Consider the following 20,590-nt stretch of genomic DNA (forward strand, 5'->3'; position numbering starts at 1 on the left):
GCTTGGAATGCATCTCTGAGCCCAGCAGCCCTGGCTGGCATAGGGATTAAGGAGTTACTGATTTCCTTTCAGGGACAGCAGTGTTCGGCCTGGTGCTTAATCCCCATTGGGGGAGCTGTACAATAGATCTAGCCATACACCCTTCCCTCCCACACTAACGCTAATGTAGCCACGACTCCTGGGCAGGTGACAGTGATTTGTCTGATTGTGAGGAGCGCCCCATGATGGGGGCGAGTTACAGCCAGGATTGAGCCTCTTCTCTGGAAACAAAATGCAAGGATTAGTGCTGCCATGGATGACAGCTAGGGTTGTACCGAGGGAAACGAAGGCCAGCCCTTTACCTGGCCTGTTCTGACTTGCAGTTCACCGACCAGCATCACTTCTACCTGGCGCTGGACAACGAGATGATCGTGGAGATGCTGAGGATCGAGCTGGCCTACCTGTGCACCTGCTGGCGGATGACGGGCAGACCCACGCTCACCTTCCCCATCACCCATACCATGCTCAGTAATTCCATGAACATGATCTGCCTGATTCATGTCCCACTGTTGGTTTGGGCCCTTTTCAAAATGTTTAAAATGAGTCCCGTAGACAGAGCTAAGTACTAAAGGGGGTTCTTAGCAGCTAGGTGTCTCAGCTCGGGAATCTTCTGTGCCACACATATTTTAATTAGATTGTGTTGATGAAAACATTTTGATGCATGCCCCCTAAAAGTATTCACAGATTAAGTAAACTAATTCATCTTTTTTTCCCCCCTTAGCAAATGATGGCTCAGATATTCATTCTGCTGTTCTTTCAACAATTCGAAAACTAGAGGATGGATATTTTGGAGGAGCTAGGTAATAGGTGATTTTAAAAAAAAAGTAACATTGACCTTTCTTAGAGTCTTCTGCTGCCCTTCTTCCACTTTTCATATCAATTGCTGAACATGGAAGCATGGAACTTTAGAGTCAAAAGGAAGTTAAAGCTATTCCAGTCACTCATGCGAAACTAGAATCAACTCTAAGCACCATTTGGTATTTGGTGGATGTTTGTGAAGCTTTTATGGGCACCAGGAGGCCTGGGGCATAGAGAGGTGAACATACCAGGTCTCTCGGAAGCAGCACTCCTGGAACGCACGTATGATATGCTGTCTGTTTCTAGTAAAAGGAGTGGAAGAGAACACCCAGAGCCTGGGATCTGGCAGGTGCTCAGTATTCACTCCTTGAATTGACTTGAGTGTGCTGACACCTTAAGAGTAATTCACCGAACTTTACAAATCCCTTCATGGGAGGCCCATTCAGGTGCTCTGCCTAGACCACTGGCCCCTTGGCCCCAGTGGAGGGATGCCCATTCCGCTTTGGAGCCCCACGGTGCAGCGGGCGATCCCAGGTGGTACAGTTAAGCTCCTTGAGTAATAGGGGGCTCACCTCCCATGGAAACCCCTTTCATTTTTGCACCCCATGACTGTCACAAGGCACGGGATTTCTCTGTAGGATCTATTCCCTGGTCTCTCAGAATCCCCTGGAATATGCCAGAAGGGCTCCAGGAGAACCTCACTGTGCAGCCAGCCTGAATAATGTATGGCCTTTCCCAGGCTCGGGGAGGCTGCCATTTGGTCCCTGATGGAATGCCAGTGGTTGGGAGTTGAAGTCAGCCCTTCTCACATCCTTCCACGTCAGGGACCCTGCTGCCACAGTAATTTTTTTTAACTGTAAAATACACACACAATTTACTGTCTTAACCATTTTGAAGTATACAGTTCAGTGATATTAAGTATATTCACTTGTTTGCAACCAATCTCTGGAAGTCTTTTCATCTTGTAAAACTGAAAGCCCGTGCCCATCAAACCACTCTCCATTTCCCCAGCCCCTGGCAACCACCATCTACTTTTTCTCTAGGTGTCTCATCTAGGTGGACTTACCCAGTATTTGTTGGGGACTGGCTTATCCCACTTAGCCTGATGTCTTCAGGGTTGAGTCACTATATTTCTGAGCACCTGGGTTGGCACCTCTGCTCACCAACCCTGCTGTGAGTTTTGCTGTAGACTTGAAGTGGCCCTCGCTCCGAGCTTCTCCTGACCTGTCATGAGTGTCAGTGAGACACCATCCCCAGTGTTCTGCCATCTACATTCCAGGACTGGCACCATAGCTGCACTTGGCATCCACTTTCGTACATTTCTTCTCCAGCTTGGACACTTTACCACCTGGCATATGGTGTCATAACCGAGAGACAATACCATACGCCCATAATTAACTTTTCAAAAATAAATTATTTAATTGAAATCTAACCATTGTCAAAAGGATACTGTCTGCAGTTAATTGAGCACCTATAGTGTGCTTTGTGGCTTTGGGTGCGTTGTCTCATTTAGTCTATGCTTTGTCGCTTGGGCTGTTTTCCCATTTTATGCACAAGGATCTGTAGGCTCAGAGGGCCAGGGGCACAGGATGAGTAGGTGCAGAAACTCCACATGAACCCAGAAACCAGGCTCTAACCACCATGCTGAGCTGGGTGGGGGCTTATAGGAATCCAGACGGCCTCCTGGTTATAGAGTACAGCCAACAATTCAGAGAAGCATGGGACAGGAGCGCCCAGGCTCTATCAGCTACCCTTTCCTATTAAGTTCTTTGGAATTGAAGTTGAATCTCATTTTGGCTCTTTTTTAGGTCTGAGGGTATTTAAAAAGCTGAATTCACTCTCCATGCCAAGTTCTACCCTCCGGACCCACCTGGGGTAGTTAGCTATCAGAAATATTTTTCAATTACTGCCTTTCCGCCTTTGCCCTGACTCCTTTCGACTTCATCAGAGAGAAATGTTCCCTTGGCTCCATCTCACCTCTTCCTGTTCCCTAACCTCAGGGCAAAACAATCCTTAGAACTGGCCCCAGGGCTCAAGGGGGAAAAAGTTTTTACTTTATTAAGGGAAGGCTTTTCTCTCTCTCAGGCGGTGTTTCTTGATGTAGTCTGTGTTTGCCCATTGAAGCTCCCGCACCTTTGAATTCATTTGCATTGCATGCTTCTGTTTACTCTCCTTAAACCAAGCTATTTAAACTAGTCAAACCTGATGCTGGTACCTCTGAGGCATCCCATTGTTTTCAGCTTCCAGCTCTAATGTTTTAGATTGCTTGCATTCTGCAGGGTGGACATCCTACTTGCTCCCCAAACCTGGGGCTGAACTTGCAGAATGTGAAGCCTGCAGCCTTTGCAGCAGAACCCCATACTGCTAGACCCAGCTCCTAGTTTTTGGTGGAACTTTACCCAGGCTGATAATGTAATAGGGCCACTCTGGGCCACTGTTCTGATCTGGGGATCGCCTGCCATCACCTTCCTTCTAGAGAGATCTTTGATGTGCTCCTCTCCCAACATATACCCTGCTTCTAACGCCCGCTTGTGTGACTGTGTGGTAGGGACTCATAAAAGATAGCACGAGAGCCCCCAGAGAATTTTTGCTTTTGGTTTTGTTCTGCTCCAGTCATTTTAGGGCAGAAATACCCAAGGGTTGGTTCTAGTTCACTCTATGTTTTGTAATCTTTGGTTGGTTCAGGAAAATAGATTTCTATTTGTATTGGGTTTGGGAGTAAGAAATCAGCATGATTCATTTTGGCTTTTAATATGCTGTGTGATTCCACTTCATACTTGCTATTGAATTTTCATTTTAGTTTCTTGGCTGACTACTTATATGGGGCAATCTGCAGAGTGACGTATTTATTGATTCTGGCAGAAGCACCACCTGGTTGTTGAAAAGTCTCTCAATGATTCACAGTGGAAGTTGGTCCACATGCACCTGTATCTCTAACACAATGTCTCCTTGGCAGAGTAAAATTAGGGAGTCTTTCGGAATTTCTCACCACCTCTTTCTATACGTATCTGACCTTCCTGGATCCAGACTGTGATGAGAAGTTGTTTGATGGTGCCAGTGAAGGGAGCTTCAGTCCTGATAGTGATTCAGATTTGGGAGGATACTTGGAAGACACTTATAATCAAGGTACGGTTTGTAATGCCTTTGTAGGTGGTTCACTGAATTTATTTAAACCTTGGCATTGTGATAAAATTGTCCTAAAACTCAAGCACAGAAAATGGTAATTAACAAAAAAAGAGGCTTTGAAAACTTTCACGTATTAAAATGAATAAGATGCCAGTTTAAAAACCTAAACTGCAAAAGTGAGGCTTTTTTAAAACCTAGAGGGACAAAGAGTTTCAGGAATGCAGACTTTTCATGAAATATGAAGACAGAAACACTTGAATTTTCAAAGGGATAGTAGGATGATCTTAGTTTTGATTGGATGTAACTGATGAAATCCTATTTATGTATATAATTTCTCAAACTGAGGGAGGTTTTGGGTTGAAGTGACCTGTTGTTTACTTTTAGTTAGTAATTGGGATTGGGGCTGAGGGTTCCATAATGTATGTTACTCATGACAGATTAAAGCAAAAAGATAAAATGTTGGCTGCTGACCCTCTGGTTGTCTTACATATTCAGTTCATCTTGGGATGATGTGATATAAACACTATCTTGACATGTATTTTCTTTTCCTTGGATGAAGTTTTTCCAAACAATAACTTTATGAACACATACATTATCTACATAAATCTCTTTGCTCTCTGGGGGTGGGTGGGAGGTCAGATATCTGTATCAAAATGTTGTCTTCCACTAAATCTACTCAGCACTTCATGCTACACAGAATCACTGTTATGCATGTGGGTTATTTGTGCAGCTTGTTTTCATTGGCTCTTTTTCTTACCTGCGTAATTATAGAAAGCCAGGACGAACTTGACCAGTATATCAGCCACCTCCTGCAAAGCACATCCTCCAAGTGCTATCTGCCACCTCTTTGTAAGAAGACAGAGGACAGCCATGTTTTCAGCGCCATCCACTCCACTCGGGATATACTTTCTGTCATGGCAAAAGCAAAGGGTTTGGAAATTCCATGTATGTTATTAACTCTTTTCTGCCTATTAAAGTAACTTCTTTCATCAAAGTAATGCATGAACACAATATAAAAGTCAAAGAATCCTAAAAGGCAGCAAAATGCAGATCTTTCCTGCCTCATCTCTCCCCTCCCCTCCCCACTGTCCTACTTAGGGGCAATCACTTTAAAACTCTTAGTTGTTCTTCTGGCATTTACGTATCTCCGTATTTCTAAAATAGTGTGTCTATACTGCTTTCTTTTGATGCATTGGCTTTATTTGGTATCTGTTGACTTTCTCTTATGCGGGTAAGGATTTAGCTCTTAAATCACCATTCCTCTGCTTCACTTCTCCTAACCTATCTGTGCAGTTTGTATTAAGGTTTAGTTAAGTCAGTAATTTTTACTTTTTGTTTTTTCTAAAGTTTATCATTGCCCTATCTTTTTTTTGCCTTTATTATTTTTTTTAACATTTTTTTATTGAGTTATAGTCATTTTACAATGTCATATCATCCTATCTTTTAATTTGCTTTGTTTCCTTTCTACAGCTTCCAATGGTCTTGCCATACAAATTTTCACAAGGTCAATCATATGCACGAATCTCTGGGTTCCGCTGCTTTACTTAGCGTCCAGAAGTCCCCTTCCATCCAGCTTATTGAACTCTAGGCCTGCTGCATACCTGGCATCCTAGGACTTGACTTTACCGTAATACTTGGAATTGCCTTTGCTTATCTCTTCAGTTGGGTTCCCTGTTTCCTGAATCTGGCATGTTCCCCTTTCTTGATTTATACCTTTAATGGAATACATTCTGAAATAGTTTCAATAGGTTAAAAAAATGGTACAGTGGAAGAGAGCATGGTGATGACAGCCCTCAACTTGCTTGTTTTTGGGGTTCACTGCCCCTTTTGGCCTGTTTCCCTCCATGTCTGGGATGTAGATTTTGTCATGGGATCTTTCACAATCATCCTGGAGACATCCTTGTCTCCTTTGTTGGCTCTCCTGTTTTCTGTGTCTCAACTTTTCCTCCTCCTTAACTTACTCCCTTTTTTGGTGGAGGACATCCAGTTGTTTCCTGAGAAAACAGTGCATGGTGGGTAAAACTGTTGAGACTTTGCAAGTCTGCCATATTCTGTATCTATTTGAGAATTTAGCTGGGTATAGAATTTTACTACAAGTTTCCTTCAGAATTTTGAAAGTATCACTTCATTGTCCCTTTGCTGTCAGTGTTGCTGTTGAGAAATCTAAATCCATTCTGACTTTTGATCGTTCAAATATAAACTGTTACTCTCTTTGAGAGTTTTTAAGATTTTCTCTGTTCCCAGGTTCTGAAATTTCAGTGATGTGCCTTGCTCTGGGTATATTTTCATCCACAGTGTTGGCTACTCAGCAGACTTTTCAATTGGGAAATTTATGGTTTTTGCTTTCAGTTTTTCAGTTTTAAAGTTTTTCTAAAACATTTCTTGACTCATTTCCTTCCGTACATTCTCTCTGTCCTCTCTTTCTGATACTTTATGATTCCAGTGTTGACCTCCTGGAGAAGTCTTTATTGTTTCTCTTCTGTCTTCCATTTCTCTGTCTTTTGCTCTCTTTTGAGGGCAATTGCCTCAGCTTTTTGTTCCACCTGTTCAGCTGAGTTTTTCCACTTTTGCTGTCATGTTTTAAATCTTTGTTCTATGAATTGCATCCATTCTTGTTTCATACATGCAGTATAATTTCTTATTACTCTGAGAATATTAATGGCAGGGCTTTTTGTTGTTGTTTGTTTTTTTTTAACATTTCTTCTCCCTAAATGGTTTCCATTTCCCCCAAGTCAATTTTTCCTGTTTCTTTTGGTTTCTGTCTTTCGCATTTGAGTCTGTCCTCCTGTCCTTGGTTATCTGCTTATACATGAGACTCTCCAAGCATGTAAGTGGGTTTATGGGTGTAGGCCGGGCAGATTTCCCAGAGATACTCTACAGTCTCCTTTGCAGTCTCCTTTTTAACAGGTAAAGATCTGATTGCTTGGAGCTATACAATCATTTATTTCCCCTAAGGAATGTACTCGGCCTTCAGACATGTGGGTCAGTACCCCTTCCAGACATAGCCCCCCCCCCTTTTTTACCCTCTTTAGAGAGACCCTCTAGGCTTCTATCGGGGTGAGCAAGGCAGTTGGCAAGCTGTGTGGTTGCAGAGGACATCTAGGGAGCTCACAGCCTCTCCCATAGCTTCTCCTCCATCTTATTTTGGATGCCCTCTCTAGACTGCCCCCAGTTCCAGAGGTCCATGATGCAGCAAGCTCCTTAGACCTCTGAGAATTCTGATATTAACCTGACTGGTTCTCGGCTTTCCTCACTGCAGACTTGGGGTTTGGTTGCCTTGTGTCTACTAAACCAGTTACCTTTTATCCATCAGCTTCCCCACTTCCAAAATGTTGTTGCTCTTGTCTTCTCTCCTGCTTTTCCCTATTCTTTAGGATTTGTCTTTTTTTTTTTTTTCTTTAATTATTTTCTGTAGTGTTAGTGGGGGATTGAGAGGAAGTAAAGTTAAAATGTATGTTAAATTCACTAGTGTAACCTGGAGATCTATAAATGGCTTTTAAATATGCCTCATCTTTACCTTGAAAGGTACTTATTTTCCCAAGATGATATGATATAGCCTGGCAGGTGGAGATGGCTGAATGAATAAGCATTGGTGATGATAACATTTAAAGGTGGTTAAAAAAACAAGCACTAACACCCAGCAGTGGCAAAGTGAAATACATAGTAGACAGGAAGTGGGGACACCTTGATTATGAGAAGGCCAGTGACCTTGGACAAATGGTCTATCCTGTCTGGTTCCCAGTTTCCACACCTGAAAGAAAGAGGTCGGGCTTAATCATTTCTAAGGCTCCTTCTAGTTCTAAGATGCTGTGTAATTTTCCCTGAATTCTATGAGAGAAAAGTGAAGTTCAGCTCCTTAAAGCAAGATCTGTGTCCTGCTCACTTCTTGTTTTCAGACTTAGCACATGATGTGGCTATGTAAAAAGTTAGTGTTGAAATTAATTAAACTAAGTCATCATTTCTTATTTGGTTTGTATTGTACCTCTCAAAATAAGTGTTTTATCCTTCCTCCTTTTCAGAAGAGCTCTCTCTTTTATCTTCTAGTTGTTCCCATGGCTCTGCCAACTAAAATTCTAAGTGCCCACCGTAAGTCGCTGAATCTTGTTGATTCCCCTCAGCCACTCCTTAAAAAGGTAAAATATTTAGAATCACTTTTTCAGAAAGTGTAATGTTCTTTGATGCTGATGTAGTCCCAAGAACTTTTAAATGGTTGAACTCAAAAGAGCATATTCCTTGATATCCAGGACTTTTAGGATTAGAAGTTCTGGATTTTGATGTGTGCCCATTCACTTAGTTGTCTGGAATCTGCTTCGTGTCAGTATGCACACTGAATTTGATGCAAACCTTTATACTTTGCATGTAGGAGAAGGCTACTGACTTTCTGCCTACTTGTCAGAACCCGTGTCCCACTAGAGGAGGGAGCTGGCTCACCACTAGCCCTGGCCCATCTGTGCCAGCCAGCCAAGGCTGGGCTACTTGTGGAGCAGGTTACAAAACCAGAAAAAGATTCCTCCAGAGAATAAAATCTCAGGGTGTTCCCCTTTGATTCTCCTAATTTGTTATTTTTTCCAAAGTCTCCTCTGATTTTATTCCACATGAATAGAAAGATTCATTGTCTGCTGGAGACGATTTTAACTTAACCTCAATTTTAGGTTGTTTAAAACTCACATATTTTTTGTATTTGTTTTGCCTTCAAAAAGATATTTTATTGAAGTTTAACATATATAGAGAAGTGTATGAAGTATGAGCATAGGGCTCAGTGCATTATCACCGAGCCAACAGACCCATGTAAGTGACAGCCGCCCCTGTGCCCCTGCCACTCACTTCCTCCCGCTCCACTCCAAAGGTAACTGCTAGCATGAGTTTTGCCTGTTTTTGAACTTTACATGAATAAAATTTATACCTATTTTAACCTGTTCAGTTCAGTCTCTTGCAAACATTGACTAAGACAGTGATTCACTGATCAAAAATATAAACAAAAAGCCACAGAAGACTCCCTGAAAAGCTGGAGTGTAGCACAGCAGCAGAGTGCCAAGACCAGGTTGGTGTGTCACTTCCTAATCTTCTAAAAGTTTGCATGCTCAGCCCCTCTCTCCTGCTTTTTGGCTTTTGTATGGCCAGGCTCCCGAAGATGACTTCCAGTTTCCCAGAGATGACCGTGGTGACGTGGACTGTGAGAAGCTGGTTGAGCAGCTGAAGGATTGCTCGAACCTACAGGACCAAGCAGACATTCTGTACATTCTGTATGTAATGAAGTAAGTTCATGGTCTTCACTAGGTTGAGCTTTCCCTTCTTCTCCTTGGCTCTTTGTCCTAGTCTTCTTGGCCTTCTAGCAGGCTGCATCATGATCATATTCACCCAAATTACCCAGAATCATCATGAACATACTTCCGTACCCTCCCCTGCCTACTAGTGCTGGCCTTGAGGACGAGAATACTGGGTGAGGCCAGGATCTCACCGTTGCCCAGTGTTAGACTTCTGTTTCAAGTAGACAGAAGGGGTGCTTTGGTAAGATGCAGCCCTCTTGGTCAGACTCAGAAGCACTGGGAGGGCCTCTGAGGGCTTGGCAGAATGTGCAGTGATTCATTCCCCTCCCTGCCAAGTGGGCTTGATTATGAGAGAATCTGGCCTTTCAACGTTCTGGGCCATACTTCTGGGGTTTTCCATCTCTTGACAGGGGTCCTAACTGGGACACACATCTCTCTGGACAGCACGGGGTCACAGTTCACAACCTCCTTAGTGAGCTGTATGGGAAAGCCGGCTTGAACCAGGAGTGGGGTCTGATCCGCTACATCTCTGGCCTCCTCCGGAAGAAAGTGGAGGTCCTGGCTGAGGTCAGAGGCTGCGCGGGGTGTCCATTTGTCCTTTGTAACCCCATGTCCTCTTCCCGTTACGGAAGCTGGAGGCAAGCACCTCTTATTTGTAAAGGAAATGGGTTATTTAATATATAGATGGAGCAGGCCCTCCTCTCCTTACCTCCCACTGCTCTTGGAAGGCAAGCAGAGGAAATGAAATTCAAGTTGATTAGTTTTGTTACTTGTTAGCTGCAGAAAAGGGTTTACCAAGAAATAAAATGAAAATGCTCTCTGGCCTGGCACCATCTTAAACAGAGCTCTCTTAATTCTGCACCGCTGCAGTACAGTCTCGTTAACATTTTCACCCTGAGGCCCTGCAAAATCCAGAGCTGCTTTCTAAGACATTCAAGCTCAGTGTTATGGTAAGGTGGTGGTATTTAGTATATGTCAATAACAGGGAAACTGGCAGTTTATGACTTTAATATGGTCATTTACTCTTAACATCTTAGGACTCGCGACAGCCCACCCCTCTTATGGACTATCCGGGAATCCAGTGTGTTTGCTGTGGTGGATGGGCATTAAATACCCACTAAAAGGCCCTGCAGAGCCAGGCCTGGGGCCACAAAGATCACAGGGACCCAACACGGCCTACGTTGCTCAGTCTGGGTGTCTTTGTAAGAATTTTTCAAGTAAATGGCAACATGGGTCATAAAATTTGTAAAGGTAAATTTATGATCTTATCGGCAGTGACCCTTCCCCGTCGGCTTTGCTCACCTCTCTCTTTCTGCCCCTTGCCCTCCTCCTAAATAAGTAGGCCTGCACAGACCTGCTGTCACACCAGAAGCAGCTCACAGTGGGCCTGCCACCAGAACCCCGGGAGAAGACCATCTCTGCGTAAGTATTCAGCCTGGGGGCCTCAGGTTTGTGGGGACCGTGCGGAAAACATCAGTGCCATCCACCATTCAGGAAAAGAGTCTTAATAGAAGACACTGGCACTCGAGAGCTTCCAGTGGGAAAATGAAGCTCTTCCACAGAGGGCTAGGAGGCACACTCTTGGGCATCCTTACGGTGTTTGTGTCCCGATGCTCCTTTCTAGGCCTCTTCCCCCCGAGGAGCTCACGAAACTCATCTATGAAGCCAGTGGGCAGGACATCAGCATCGCCGTCCTCACCCAGGTCAGCTGGCCAGGGCGGGGCGGGGCAGGGCTGATGCCTCTGGGCAGCAGGGGCCTCCCTGCCACCACCCAGTCTCTGAAACCGTGTCTCCACCTGTGTCAGGAGATTGTGGTGTACCTGGCCATGTACGTCAGGGCACAGCCCAGCCTCTTCGTAGAGATGCTCAGGCTCCGGATTGGACTGATCATTCAGGTGATGGCCACAGAGCTGGCACGGAGCCTGAACTGTTCAGGTGCGACCCGCAAGGGCTGCTCACGGGCAGTTCCACGGCTCCTGCACCCACCCAGCCCCGGGGAACCCTGCCCAAGTATCCTGGAACCTGGGCTTCTGAGCCTCTGGGTGTGCTCATGCTTGACCAGGTTAGATGTAACTTCAGCCAAACCATCCACCACAGGGTGTTGAATTTCATGTGTTAGGGAGAATGAGGCACTAGAATCTTCTGCTCTGCTCCTGACTTCCAAGTCCCTTATTGTATCTCCTTGTGGTGAGCTGTCATCCCCCATTTCCTAACACCTCTGCTGGGAGACATCCTACCAGTGTAAATATGTAAATCCACTGCAAGATGCATTCCAACGTTGGGGGTCATTACAATATGAAAAATGATGCATCTGAGAGTTAAGAAAATACACAATTTAAACGGCAGCATTCAGACTCACCAAGGCTTAGTACCTCTCAGCCCTGAAGCAGTGGAGAGGTAATCCTGAGCAGGGAGACCTGCCACAGCAGCTTTTGTCCCCCATCCAAGGCACACTCGACTCTCCTTCCCCCACCACCAGCCCTGTATCTGGGACACTTAACAAGATGTTTGTTTTTAGGAGAAGAAGCTTCTGAAAGTTTGATGAACCTCAGCCCTTTTGATATGAAAAATCTCCTGCACCATATTTTAAGTGGAAAAGAGTTTGGTGTTGAAAGAAGCAGTAAGTAAATGCTCCTCTTACTCTGTGGGGAGGGGTTCAGAGAGGGCTTGACTGACGTGTCCAGGTGGCCCGGAACTGCTTCATTTATATGCAGGTCGACACCAGTAATCGAGATTCAGGACATAATGTCTGAGTGTAAGGTTCCCACCTCACTGAGACAGAGTTCTAGGTTTAAGGTTGTGACTTGTGGGGCTTTGTGAGCCCTCGTGGGCTGGCTGGGAGAGCCGCAGGTGCACCTGGGCATGGCGTTAGGAGGGGGTGAGGTGACTAGGGTGTCAGCATGAGAGGGCTGTCTTTTCCCATCACCTGAGTGCCCCGCCTTTGGTTCGAGTAGAAGCATTCTCAGCCAGACCCTGTCACCCTTTATGGGCCTGGAGAAGAGCCCTCTACGACCTCATAGCACTTTCTTGCTGAGGGAGTTTGCTTTGTCCCTGTCTTGCTCACTCAGTTTTTATCTGTACCAGAACCCTGTTTGCGATGCTAGGAAATATAATTGCCCAAGTCCTGGTGGAATTCTGTTCTCAAATGCTCCCTAATTATAATTGAAGCAATTATCATTTCTGCTCATTATAAAGTAAAATGATTTGCAGATACATTTGTGAATTTATTTCATCAAGCCAAAGAAATGCAGTGTGGGCTGCCATTCCTTTTATTTAATAAGAAGGACATTGGGTACTTAGTATTTTTTCTCCAGAGTGGGCGCCAGCCTGTAGAGAAAGCCGGCGTTGCAGTCAGATGTGTTCTGGTGGCTTTTCTCCTTTCCTGAAGGAGGAATGCTCAAGATCCTTTTCCAAAAGTAATTTTCAGTTCTTTCAAATGCACAGTCCTTGAAATGTACATATACAAGATAAATATTTAATGTGTTGTGCTCATCAAAATAATATACATGGTTTGACCTAGATAATTACTAAAAGACTGTCATTAGATGTAGAAACTTAGAAAACTAGGAACAGAGTAATGTCACTTGAAACCATAAATATGTCTAACTGCAGGCAAGGCCATAAGAGGTCCTGTCTTTTTGCATATAACGTCATTGTTAATTGTCCTTTGTAACTGTTCAGTGTTTATACATTAGGAAACTCAAATAGTCTTAGAATTTGATTAAATCCTGAGATGTCTGAGATAAATATTTCCAGCTAATGCCCACCCCATACAGGCCCCACTCTAGCTTCCCAGACCCCTTTGGCTTCTGTTTTCCACTTTACCAGTGTCCCTCCTTCCTTCTGGGTAATCATTATATTTCCTTTGTGGGTCCTCCCTGTCTGCTGTCCTTTGGCTCCTTATTTGTCTCTACACCCTTGGGCAGTGCCCCTTGCCCCCTACTCCCATGGTGTGGAGGTGGGGAGGGTGGGAAGGCAGGGCACACAGAGGACGCAGCCCAAGGAAGTGACCCTAGAGCTGGGCCTGCAGGAGGAAAGGAAGCAGCCCGCAGAGGAGAGCAGGCGGCGGGAGGAGGGAGCAGCCCGAGGGGCTTTGTATGGGCTTTTGCTGAAGACAGGCTAGGCCTGGAGGGATTCCGAGGGGGCAGTAACACGGTCACATCCTTTAGGATGATCACTGTGAGTACGGCGCAGGAGCAGTTAGTGGGGGCGCTGCCACAGGGTGGAGCGGGGTCCCTTCCGTGATGGGGTAGCCGGGTCTTCTGCTCCTCCAGCCCTTGGTCAGCTTGTTCTCCCAGGACTTGCCTCTCTGGCCCCAAGACTGGACCTTAATTGGGTGGTCTCAGTTCTACAAGGAAGGGGGTGCATTTGGAGAGGTAAAAATGATTCAATCAAATCACTGAAGGGTTCTCTGGCCATCCAGTGTTTTCTGCCTGCTGCTTCAGTGATGTTCACTCTATCATCCATTTGCTCAAATGCATATTGAGCCTGTGCTGTGTAGCAGGCACTGCTCCAGGTGCTGGAAACATTGCTGGCCAGGGCCAACGAGGCCTCCTCTAATGGAGCAGGGAGTCGAGTGGGGGAGACAGACAGATACAATAAATAAGCACATGCGTGTATATTCCTCTCTCACGGCAGACGCGATACAGTTTCTAAGAACCATGTGTATATGTTTCCCTTCCAGTGCGACCCATCCATTCCTCCACATCCAGCCCAGCCATCTCCATCCATGAGGTGGGACATACTGGAGTCACCAAAACCGAGAGGAGTGGCATCAGCAGGCTGAGGAGTGAGATGAAACAGGTAAGAAGAGCTCAGCGGCAGCAGTGCCGGGAAGGAACTGGTCTTCCTGCCCAGGCTCAACTCAGAAAATGATAGAAACCCAGGGCATGCAGGGTGCAGCAGGCTTCATAAAGGATGTGCAATCCCTTCTGCCCCGGAATCTGCACACATCCTGTACCCAGATATCCCACAGCCACTCACGCTCATCCTTAACATTAACGGGTTACGTGAGCGTTCTGGAAAATACCCTTCCCCATGTTTGCCTGTTGCCGAGGACTGCTCTTTCAAGTGGGCCACAGGCATTTAAAAAGTAAAGTTGTACAAAAGATAACTGAATCATCCCTCCATCAAGTGTATCCTTCAAGTGAAACAGTGAGAGGAGTCTAGAAATAGAATGCTCATGATACCTGTACTTCCCACTATCCACTGGTATTTTGGGGTTTTTTTTTTTTTTTCTCACCTTTATTTAATTCACAACAAATACTTTCCGAACTGACCCCGCAGGACTGCAAGTCAATGACCTTTCAGTCCTAATGTGCCAGGGACTGTGCTAGGCCTTGACCGTGATTAAGAAGGAAATAGTTTCCTTCTGACCATGACCTGCAGTGAGAAATGCACTCGGATTTTCTCCTCCATTTCAAATGATGACTCACTCAGTTGAGTCCGTGAGGCACTCATGGGTCACACCCTGCAGCTGGACCAACACTTCCTTGTATGATCTAGAGGGTGATAGAAGTAGTAAGGCATCCTTGGTTCGAAACTGATTTTTATTTCCTAATATATTTTTACTTTCAGATGACTAGGCGATTTAGTGCTGACGACCAGGTGAAATATCTTTGTCTTGTTTCATCCTTTATTGTGCTTCGTGTTCTTTCTGGCTTGACTGTGGAAATTGAGGCTGTGAAAACAGAGACTGAGCGTGTGGAGGATGGTTCTGCCCATCTAACAGGCTTGGGTGGAAGGGTCGGCAGGCTGTGCAGGCAGCCCTGGGGACGGGCAGAGTGCTGGACTTGAAAGAGGAGAAATGACCTTGCCCCGTACCTTTTTCCATTTGTCAAACTCTTGGGTTTGGTAGGAGACTATGTGAAAGAGATGGTCCCAGGCTCTGCCTTGGCAGGAGTTTCTGTTCTAAAAGGAGGGAAATAAGTAGGGCCAAGTAAAATGTGGTCATCGATTATATCAGTGGAATACTGATATTTCCTGACCCCAGATTGCCTGGGGGAATTTAACCCTATAAGGAAAAAAAATGTTAGGATACTGTACTTTTATATCACTCTTGGGACATACTTCCTTCTCCTCCCTTCAGAAAATTGGAGTCACATTCCTAGTGATTTAATGTCTCTGTGACACCAGAGAGCGCAGAGGAATTGTATACTGACGTGTGGATTCTCTATGTTGTCCCTGGGAAAAAACATCCATGCGCTCTCATTCTAATTTATGCTCTTTCCAAGTAAGGAACAGACTTTCCAGACATCTTCCTTTACCAGCCACTCGGTGGCATCGTCCCTCTGGCTACCTACATCTCAATGGCAGCTGACTGTGGCTGAATATGGGTGGTTCCTTCTGTTTCCATTTAATGCCATCCTTGCATATTATGGGGACAAAATGACCAGCCTTTTTCTTTGATGGGTTTAGATCCAGTTAGCCAGTACAAGCTTTGTATTTGGTCTTTTACATCAAGGAAATATGTTATTCTCTGTTCAAAATTTAATAGATGCTGTGGCATTTTAAATTTCTAATCGCTTTTGCAAGAACAGCGTGGGTGCATGTGTGTATGTGCTCAGGCACTCTCCCTATGCAGGTAAAGAATTCAGTCTAGATTTTTAGGTGAGGAAAATACTTGTTTGGCCAAAGCTTATCAGCCTGCTCTTACTCGTTCATTTAACAAGTATCTGTTGAATGCCAGCAGGTACCAGATGCTAAATGCTGGTTATGGGTATCTGGTTGATCTCTAGATTTTCACCACTCTTAACATAAGAGATGAGTATTTCATGGCTGTGACTTTGGAATATAAGCTGCATCCTAACTCGATGAGGCACCCTCCACATCCGAGTAGACGTGGGAACACTTCACCCGCAGAGAAAGCATTCCCCAGCTCCTCCGTTGTGCGGAGCCCAGAGCTCCGGGCAGAGTGAGAACTCCTGGATGCCCGCGTCCTCCGCACCTTCCTCCTGTCGCTGTTTCCGAGGCCGTTCTATGTTCCTTCTCTCTGCCTGCGTCCTTTGGTGTCACTGCACATGACTGAGTGGACTCTCTTTGTGTTGTAGCTCTTTTCCGTGAGCCAGGCCGCGTCCGGCAGCGCGCACTCCTCCAAGTCTGCGGTAAACCACGCGTCCCGCCTCCTCCTCCTCCTTTGTGGGGTCTGAATCCCCAGTTGCCCCTCTCGTGCTCCCACACCCCTAACTCCCGAAGACGTGACCAGGTTTAAGTGTTTTCACTTGACTGTCATCGTGAGGAGAGTCTAGAAAGCAAGCTGAGAACTTGTAGAAGCAAGCTTGGATTTTCCACCGAGTTTTCTGCTTGTGCCCCTCGCTGGGGTGTGGGTGAGGAACACACACCTCACCAATTCCCAGGAGCTTTTGGAACCTCCAAGGCATTTGTTCTGTGCCTCTCTCTCAAGCCACAGGGGTGGCCCAGTGCCTGCAGGTGCTGATGAGCACCTCGTAAGCTCGGCTTGAGGCCCCAGAGGAGATGGAGGACTAGGAAATGTTCTAATTGCAGAGGCGAGTCTGAATCTTCCTCCCGAAACTAGGAGAAAACCAGCTGAGTCATTGATGAGTGCAGCTGTAATTACTTTTATTTGTATCTAATTGTTGCCGTATTTAAATGGCAGTAATGAGCCCAGTGGAATAACCCAGCCTCACAGCCTTTTCAAAATAAGAGCCTATGAAGTCAAATCGCGTGCTTCTGGAAGACTCCTGCCTCTTGCCCTACTAGCCTGCCGAACATTTGGATTTCATTTTTAAACCTTTAAATTGGCTGTGGCACACTGAGAAAGCAAAGTGCCAGATAGTCCAGAAGAAAGATCATGTGTAAGGATGAAGGTTATTCCTTCCCTGACCCGAAGGCCAAAGGCTGAGAATCTATCAAGGGAAAGAAAGCAGCCGTGAGCTTGGCCACAGGGAGCGTTGGGCGCGGCCTCGCCCCCCTCCCCCACCCCGCCAAGGGAGCCCCACTTTCCCACCTGGTCTCAGGCCCCCACTGGGAGCCCCTCAGAGCTGCCTCCCCGGTTGTGGGCAGACCTGTGGTTCCCGAGGCAGAAGCCAAACTGCTGGCCTGGCCCCAGTGCTTCCCTCGCAGAGGCCAGAATAAGTGCAGCCTCGGGGAGGAGGTGGAGAGGAGGGGACGCCCTCTCCCTCTGCTTCAGCAAAGGCTTCAGCGGAAGCAGCCATCGCCCCAAATTAGGGTAAGGTGCTGTGCTGAGAACAGGCCAAGTAGACAGCGATTGAAAAGGAAGGTGGAAATACGATCACCTCTGAGGGCCCTGTTACACGTGTGGATTCCAGCCTCTACTCTTGGGCTCTAGAGCCTTCCCCCTGTATTATGTGTTGCATTCTCTGTGGCCGCTGCTCCATGGGGAAGGGACCACCACTCTCCATGGCACCACAGGAGTCAAGTCACTTTGGCATCTGTCTCCCTGGGCTGCAGGGCCTGAGGGAGGTGCCGGCTCCGCGGGCCCGGGGTCTCCCCGCGAGCCCTCCGGCAGCAGTGCCAGCTGACCACACCTGCCAGGCGTGCTCCTGGCATTCCGTGTGTCTCAGACACATGCAGGCGCCCGCCTGGGTCCCACTGCTCAGAGGAGGCTGAGTTAGAACCTGAAGCAGCTGGCGTTGAGTTGGGGTTCACAGCCCCCTAGAGCCCATACTCTGACCTGCTCAGCCTCTCCATCAGGTCAGGGGCTTTAATGCTGTGCTACCTCTTGGGGGCTGGGAAGAGAGCACGGAAGGTGTTTAGTAGCCAAACCGGTGCATGACAGAGCTAATCCAGCTTCAAGAACTGGCCAAGGGTGAAACAAGGAACCACATTCCTCTGGGCAAGAGGTGGTCTGATGTTTTTGACTAGTTCCCAGAGCTGCCTTCTTGGTAACCAGCCCTCCCCTGGGGTGCCGGTTAGGTTTCTGAAGGCCACGCCCTGCCTGTCTTGCAGAGGTCCAGCACCCCGTCCTCGCCCACCGGCACATCATCGTCAGACTCAGGCGGGCACCACATTGGCTGGGGGGAGCGGCAGGGCCAGTGGCTGCGCAGGAGAAGGCTGGACGGTGCCATCAACAGGGTCCCTGTGGGATTCTACCAGAAGGTGTGGAAGATCCTTCAGAAGGTGAGCTTAACCGCTGTGCCGCATTACACAGGTGCCCCTCAGGAAATGCACTGTCCCTGTACTCCTTGTGTGGTGTGGTGGCACCTACAGATAGCAGGTGGCTACAGGACAGGTGAATGCTCAGCCCCCGACCTTAGGTAGCTCATGGCCTAGAGCCCCCTCGGCCCCGCTGACATCTGGGGCTGGGTAATCCTTTCTTGGGGGCGGTCCTGTGCATTGTGGGATGTTAAGCGACATCCCCGGCCTCCACCCACCAGATGCTGGTAGTGCCCCTCCCTCCATGTGTTAACCAAAATGTCCCCAGACATTGCCACATGTTCCCTGGGCGGCAAATCGCCTCTGCTTGAGAAACGCTGGCTAAAACCACTACAAGTTAGATAAGGTTGTGTGGCACCACCTTTGACATATTTCAGGAACGTAGAAAAGTCAGAACATAGGCAAGAACCAGGGAAGGCAGGGAAGGCTCCAGATAAACGCCATAACATGCACAGCCCAGAACAGCCCGCAGGAGCCGTGCCCTCTGCGCTCTGCACCCACTTTCTCCCCCATCAGCCACAGAGCATGCATGTCTCCCCAGGTCCCACCCCAGCCTGTCTTTCCTTTTGCACAGAGGGACCAGTCTACCTCCCTTAAAAGCTTCTGTGCAAACCAATAACCATGGGCAAGGCCAATTTTTTCCTTAACCCTTTTTGTTAGCTCATTTCACGGTAGGAGAGACAAGAACAGCCATCTCAGAGAGCCCAGACTCCAGCCCCCTTCCCAAAGCCACAGCCCCAGGCGGCTGCGTTACGTCTGCTCTGTGGGGACCGAGGTCGTCCTCACAGAACTGGGCCTAGGGAGGTCAGAGCGGTCCCTGTCCTCGCAGCTCAACTCCGGTCCCCACTCTGGAGCAGAGCCTGCAGGGGGTCTCTGGTCAGGAGGCACGAGCATTCACAGCGCTCCGTCCTCAGCCCACCGGGGATAGAGGCAGGTGGACTGCTGTCACAAGGCCCGAGGAGTTAGAAGGCAGCCAGTGAGAGCAGAAGAAACTGTTCCTAGAAAATCTCCCTACTCTTCCTGGGGCCTCACGCGCTTCCATCCAGGCTGCCACTGGCTCGACACCAAGACACTCTTATTATGAAAAAGCAGCATTTTGTATTGAGCCAGCGCTTGATATTTATATATGTGGGTGTGCGTGTGCGTGTCTGTGCATGTGCTCGAGTCTTTTGTGATCGGTGCTTATTATAGAAACCACAAAAATAGATGCCTGCAAAGGCATAGAAGTATCACTTCGCCAGCAGGAGCCAGGCACATCTCCCTTTATCTGGCACCAGAGGGGGCCTCTCAGCCGCCAGGGCCAGGTTGCCAAGTGAAACTCAGAGCTTCCACAGAGGAGGACCCAGCCTCCCTAGGGCGTTGTTCGTGTGAGATCTGAAAGATGCCTGCTGCTTCCCTAGAATTGTTCCATCGAAAACACAGCCTGTGGGCAGTGAGAACAAGCTCTCTAAAAATAACTAACAGTCTGGTGTGTACCAGTCCTCGCGCCAGCTTCCAGGGCCGAGCAACTTGAGTGTACATGTGTGCATGTGTTTGTGTGCACTTTTAATCACGTTCTAGTACCTGACCTGTGTGTTCTGCCTCCAGTGCCACGGTCTGTCCATCGACGGTTATGTGCTCCCATCCTCGACGACACGAGAGGTATGAGGGGAAAACCTGATTGCCGGCCTAGCGTGGGTTTCTGCCAGTGCTCTCCTTGCTGGACTCTGACCACACACACTTCTTTCAAGCTTGTTACACATAGGCCCATTGTAGGTCTGATCTTTCTATATGCTTAACCCTCAAGTTTTGCAAAGTTTCTTTCACACATTTTTCCTCCCCTCAGAAATAGCATTTTCTTTCTCCTTCCCCTCAGAAAAGATCTGGACTGTCCAGATCTTTCGATTTGCCCCCGAAAACCGTATTAAGAGAAAAGACCCAGCTGCACGCCACACTCATGGGACCCACTGCAGCCTCCTCTGACCCCCACTCCACTGAGAGCAGTCATCGTCCCTGGTTTCTCTCCCCCATTCATTCTTTTAAATATTGAATTTTGAGTTTTTACCCTACCCAAGGCACCGTGCTATATGCCACAAGGAATAATGAAGAAAGGTAGATTAAAAAATGGTCCTGCCCCTGAAAGTCCCAGTCCAGCGGGGTAGGGAATCATGTCAGCACCAGGCTGACTCCGCGGCACAGCTTTTGGCCTCCTGCCCCAGAGGGTTCCTACAGGTGGAATCAAGGAA

At 47.2% G+C, this 20,590-nt stretch overlaps 1 protein-coding gene across 3 annotated transcripts in view; it reads left to right on the forward strand.

Moving 5' to 3' along the window:
* Positions 1 to 20,590, forward strand: part of PHKA2 (phosphorylase kinase regulatory subunit alpha 2) — a 72,901-nt gene that overhangs the window by 45,866 nt on the left and 6,445 nt on the right. Inside the window, exons 16-31 of one of the 3 annotated variants that reach the window (XM_031445786.2) lie at positions 363 to 507; positions 761 to 839; positions 3,794 to 3,963; positions 4,735 to 4,908; positions 8,008 to 8,096; positions 9,085 to 9,218; positions 9,641 to 9,797; positions 10,573 to 10,652; positions 10,855 to 10,933; positions 11,036 to 11,165; positions 11,749 to 11,850; positions 13,915 to 14,033; positions 14,808 to 14,837; positions 16,280 to 16,333; positions 18,159 to 18,329; positions 19,953 to 20,006. In XM_031445786.2, the coding sequence (XP_031301646.1) occupies positions 363 to 507; positions 761 to 839; positions 3,794 to 3,963; positions 4,735 to 4,908; positions 8,008 to 8,096; positions 9,085 to 9,218; positions 9,641 to 9,797; positions 10,573 to 10,652; positions 10,855 to 10,933; positions 11,036 to 11,165; positions 11,749 to 11,850; positions 13,915 to 14,033; positions 14,808 to 14,837; positions 16,280 to 16,333; positions 18,159 to 18,329; positions 19,953 to 20,006 (1,767 nt within the window). The remainder of the gene's footprint in view (positions 1 to 362; positions 508 to 760; positions 840 to 3,793; positions 3,964 to 4,734; positions 4,909 to 8,007; positions 8,097 to 9,084; positions 9,219 to 9,640; positions 9,798 to 10,572; positions 10,653 to 10,854; positions 10,934 to 11,035; positions 11,166 to 11,748; positions 11,851 to 13,914; positions 14,034 to 14,807; positions 14,838 to 16,279; positions 16,334 to 18,158; positions 18,330 to 19,952; positions 20,007 to 20,590) is intronic. The other 2 variants (XM_031445787.2, XM_031445788.2) reach the window with 2 other exon arrangements.

The sequence above is a fragment of the Camelus dromedarius genome, chromosome X (genome assembly GCF_036321535.1).
Source record: "Camelus dromedarius isolate mCamDro1 chromosome X, mCamDro1.pat, whole genome shotgun sequence".
NCBI classification, from domain to species: Eukaryota; Metazoa; Chordata; class Mammalia; order Artiodactyla; family Camelidae; genus Camelus; species Camelus dromedarius.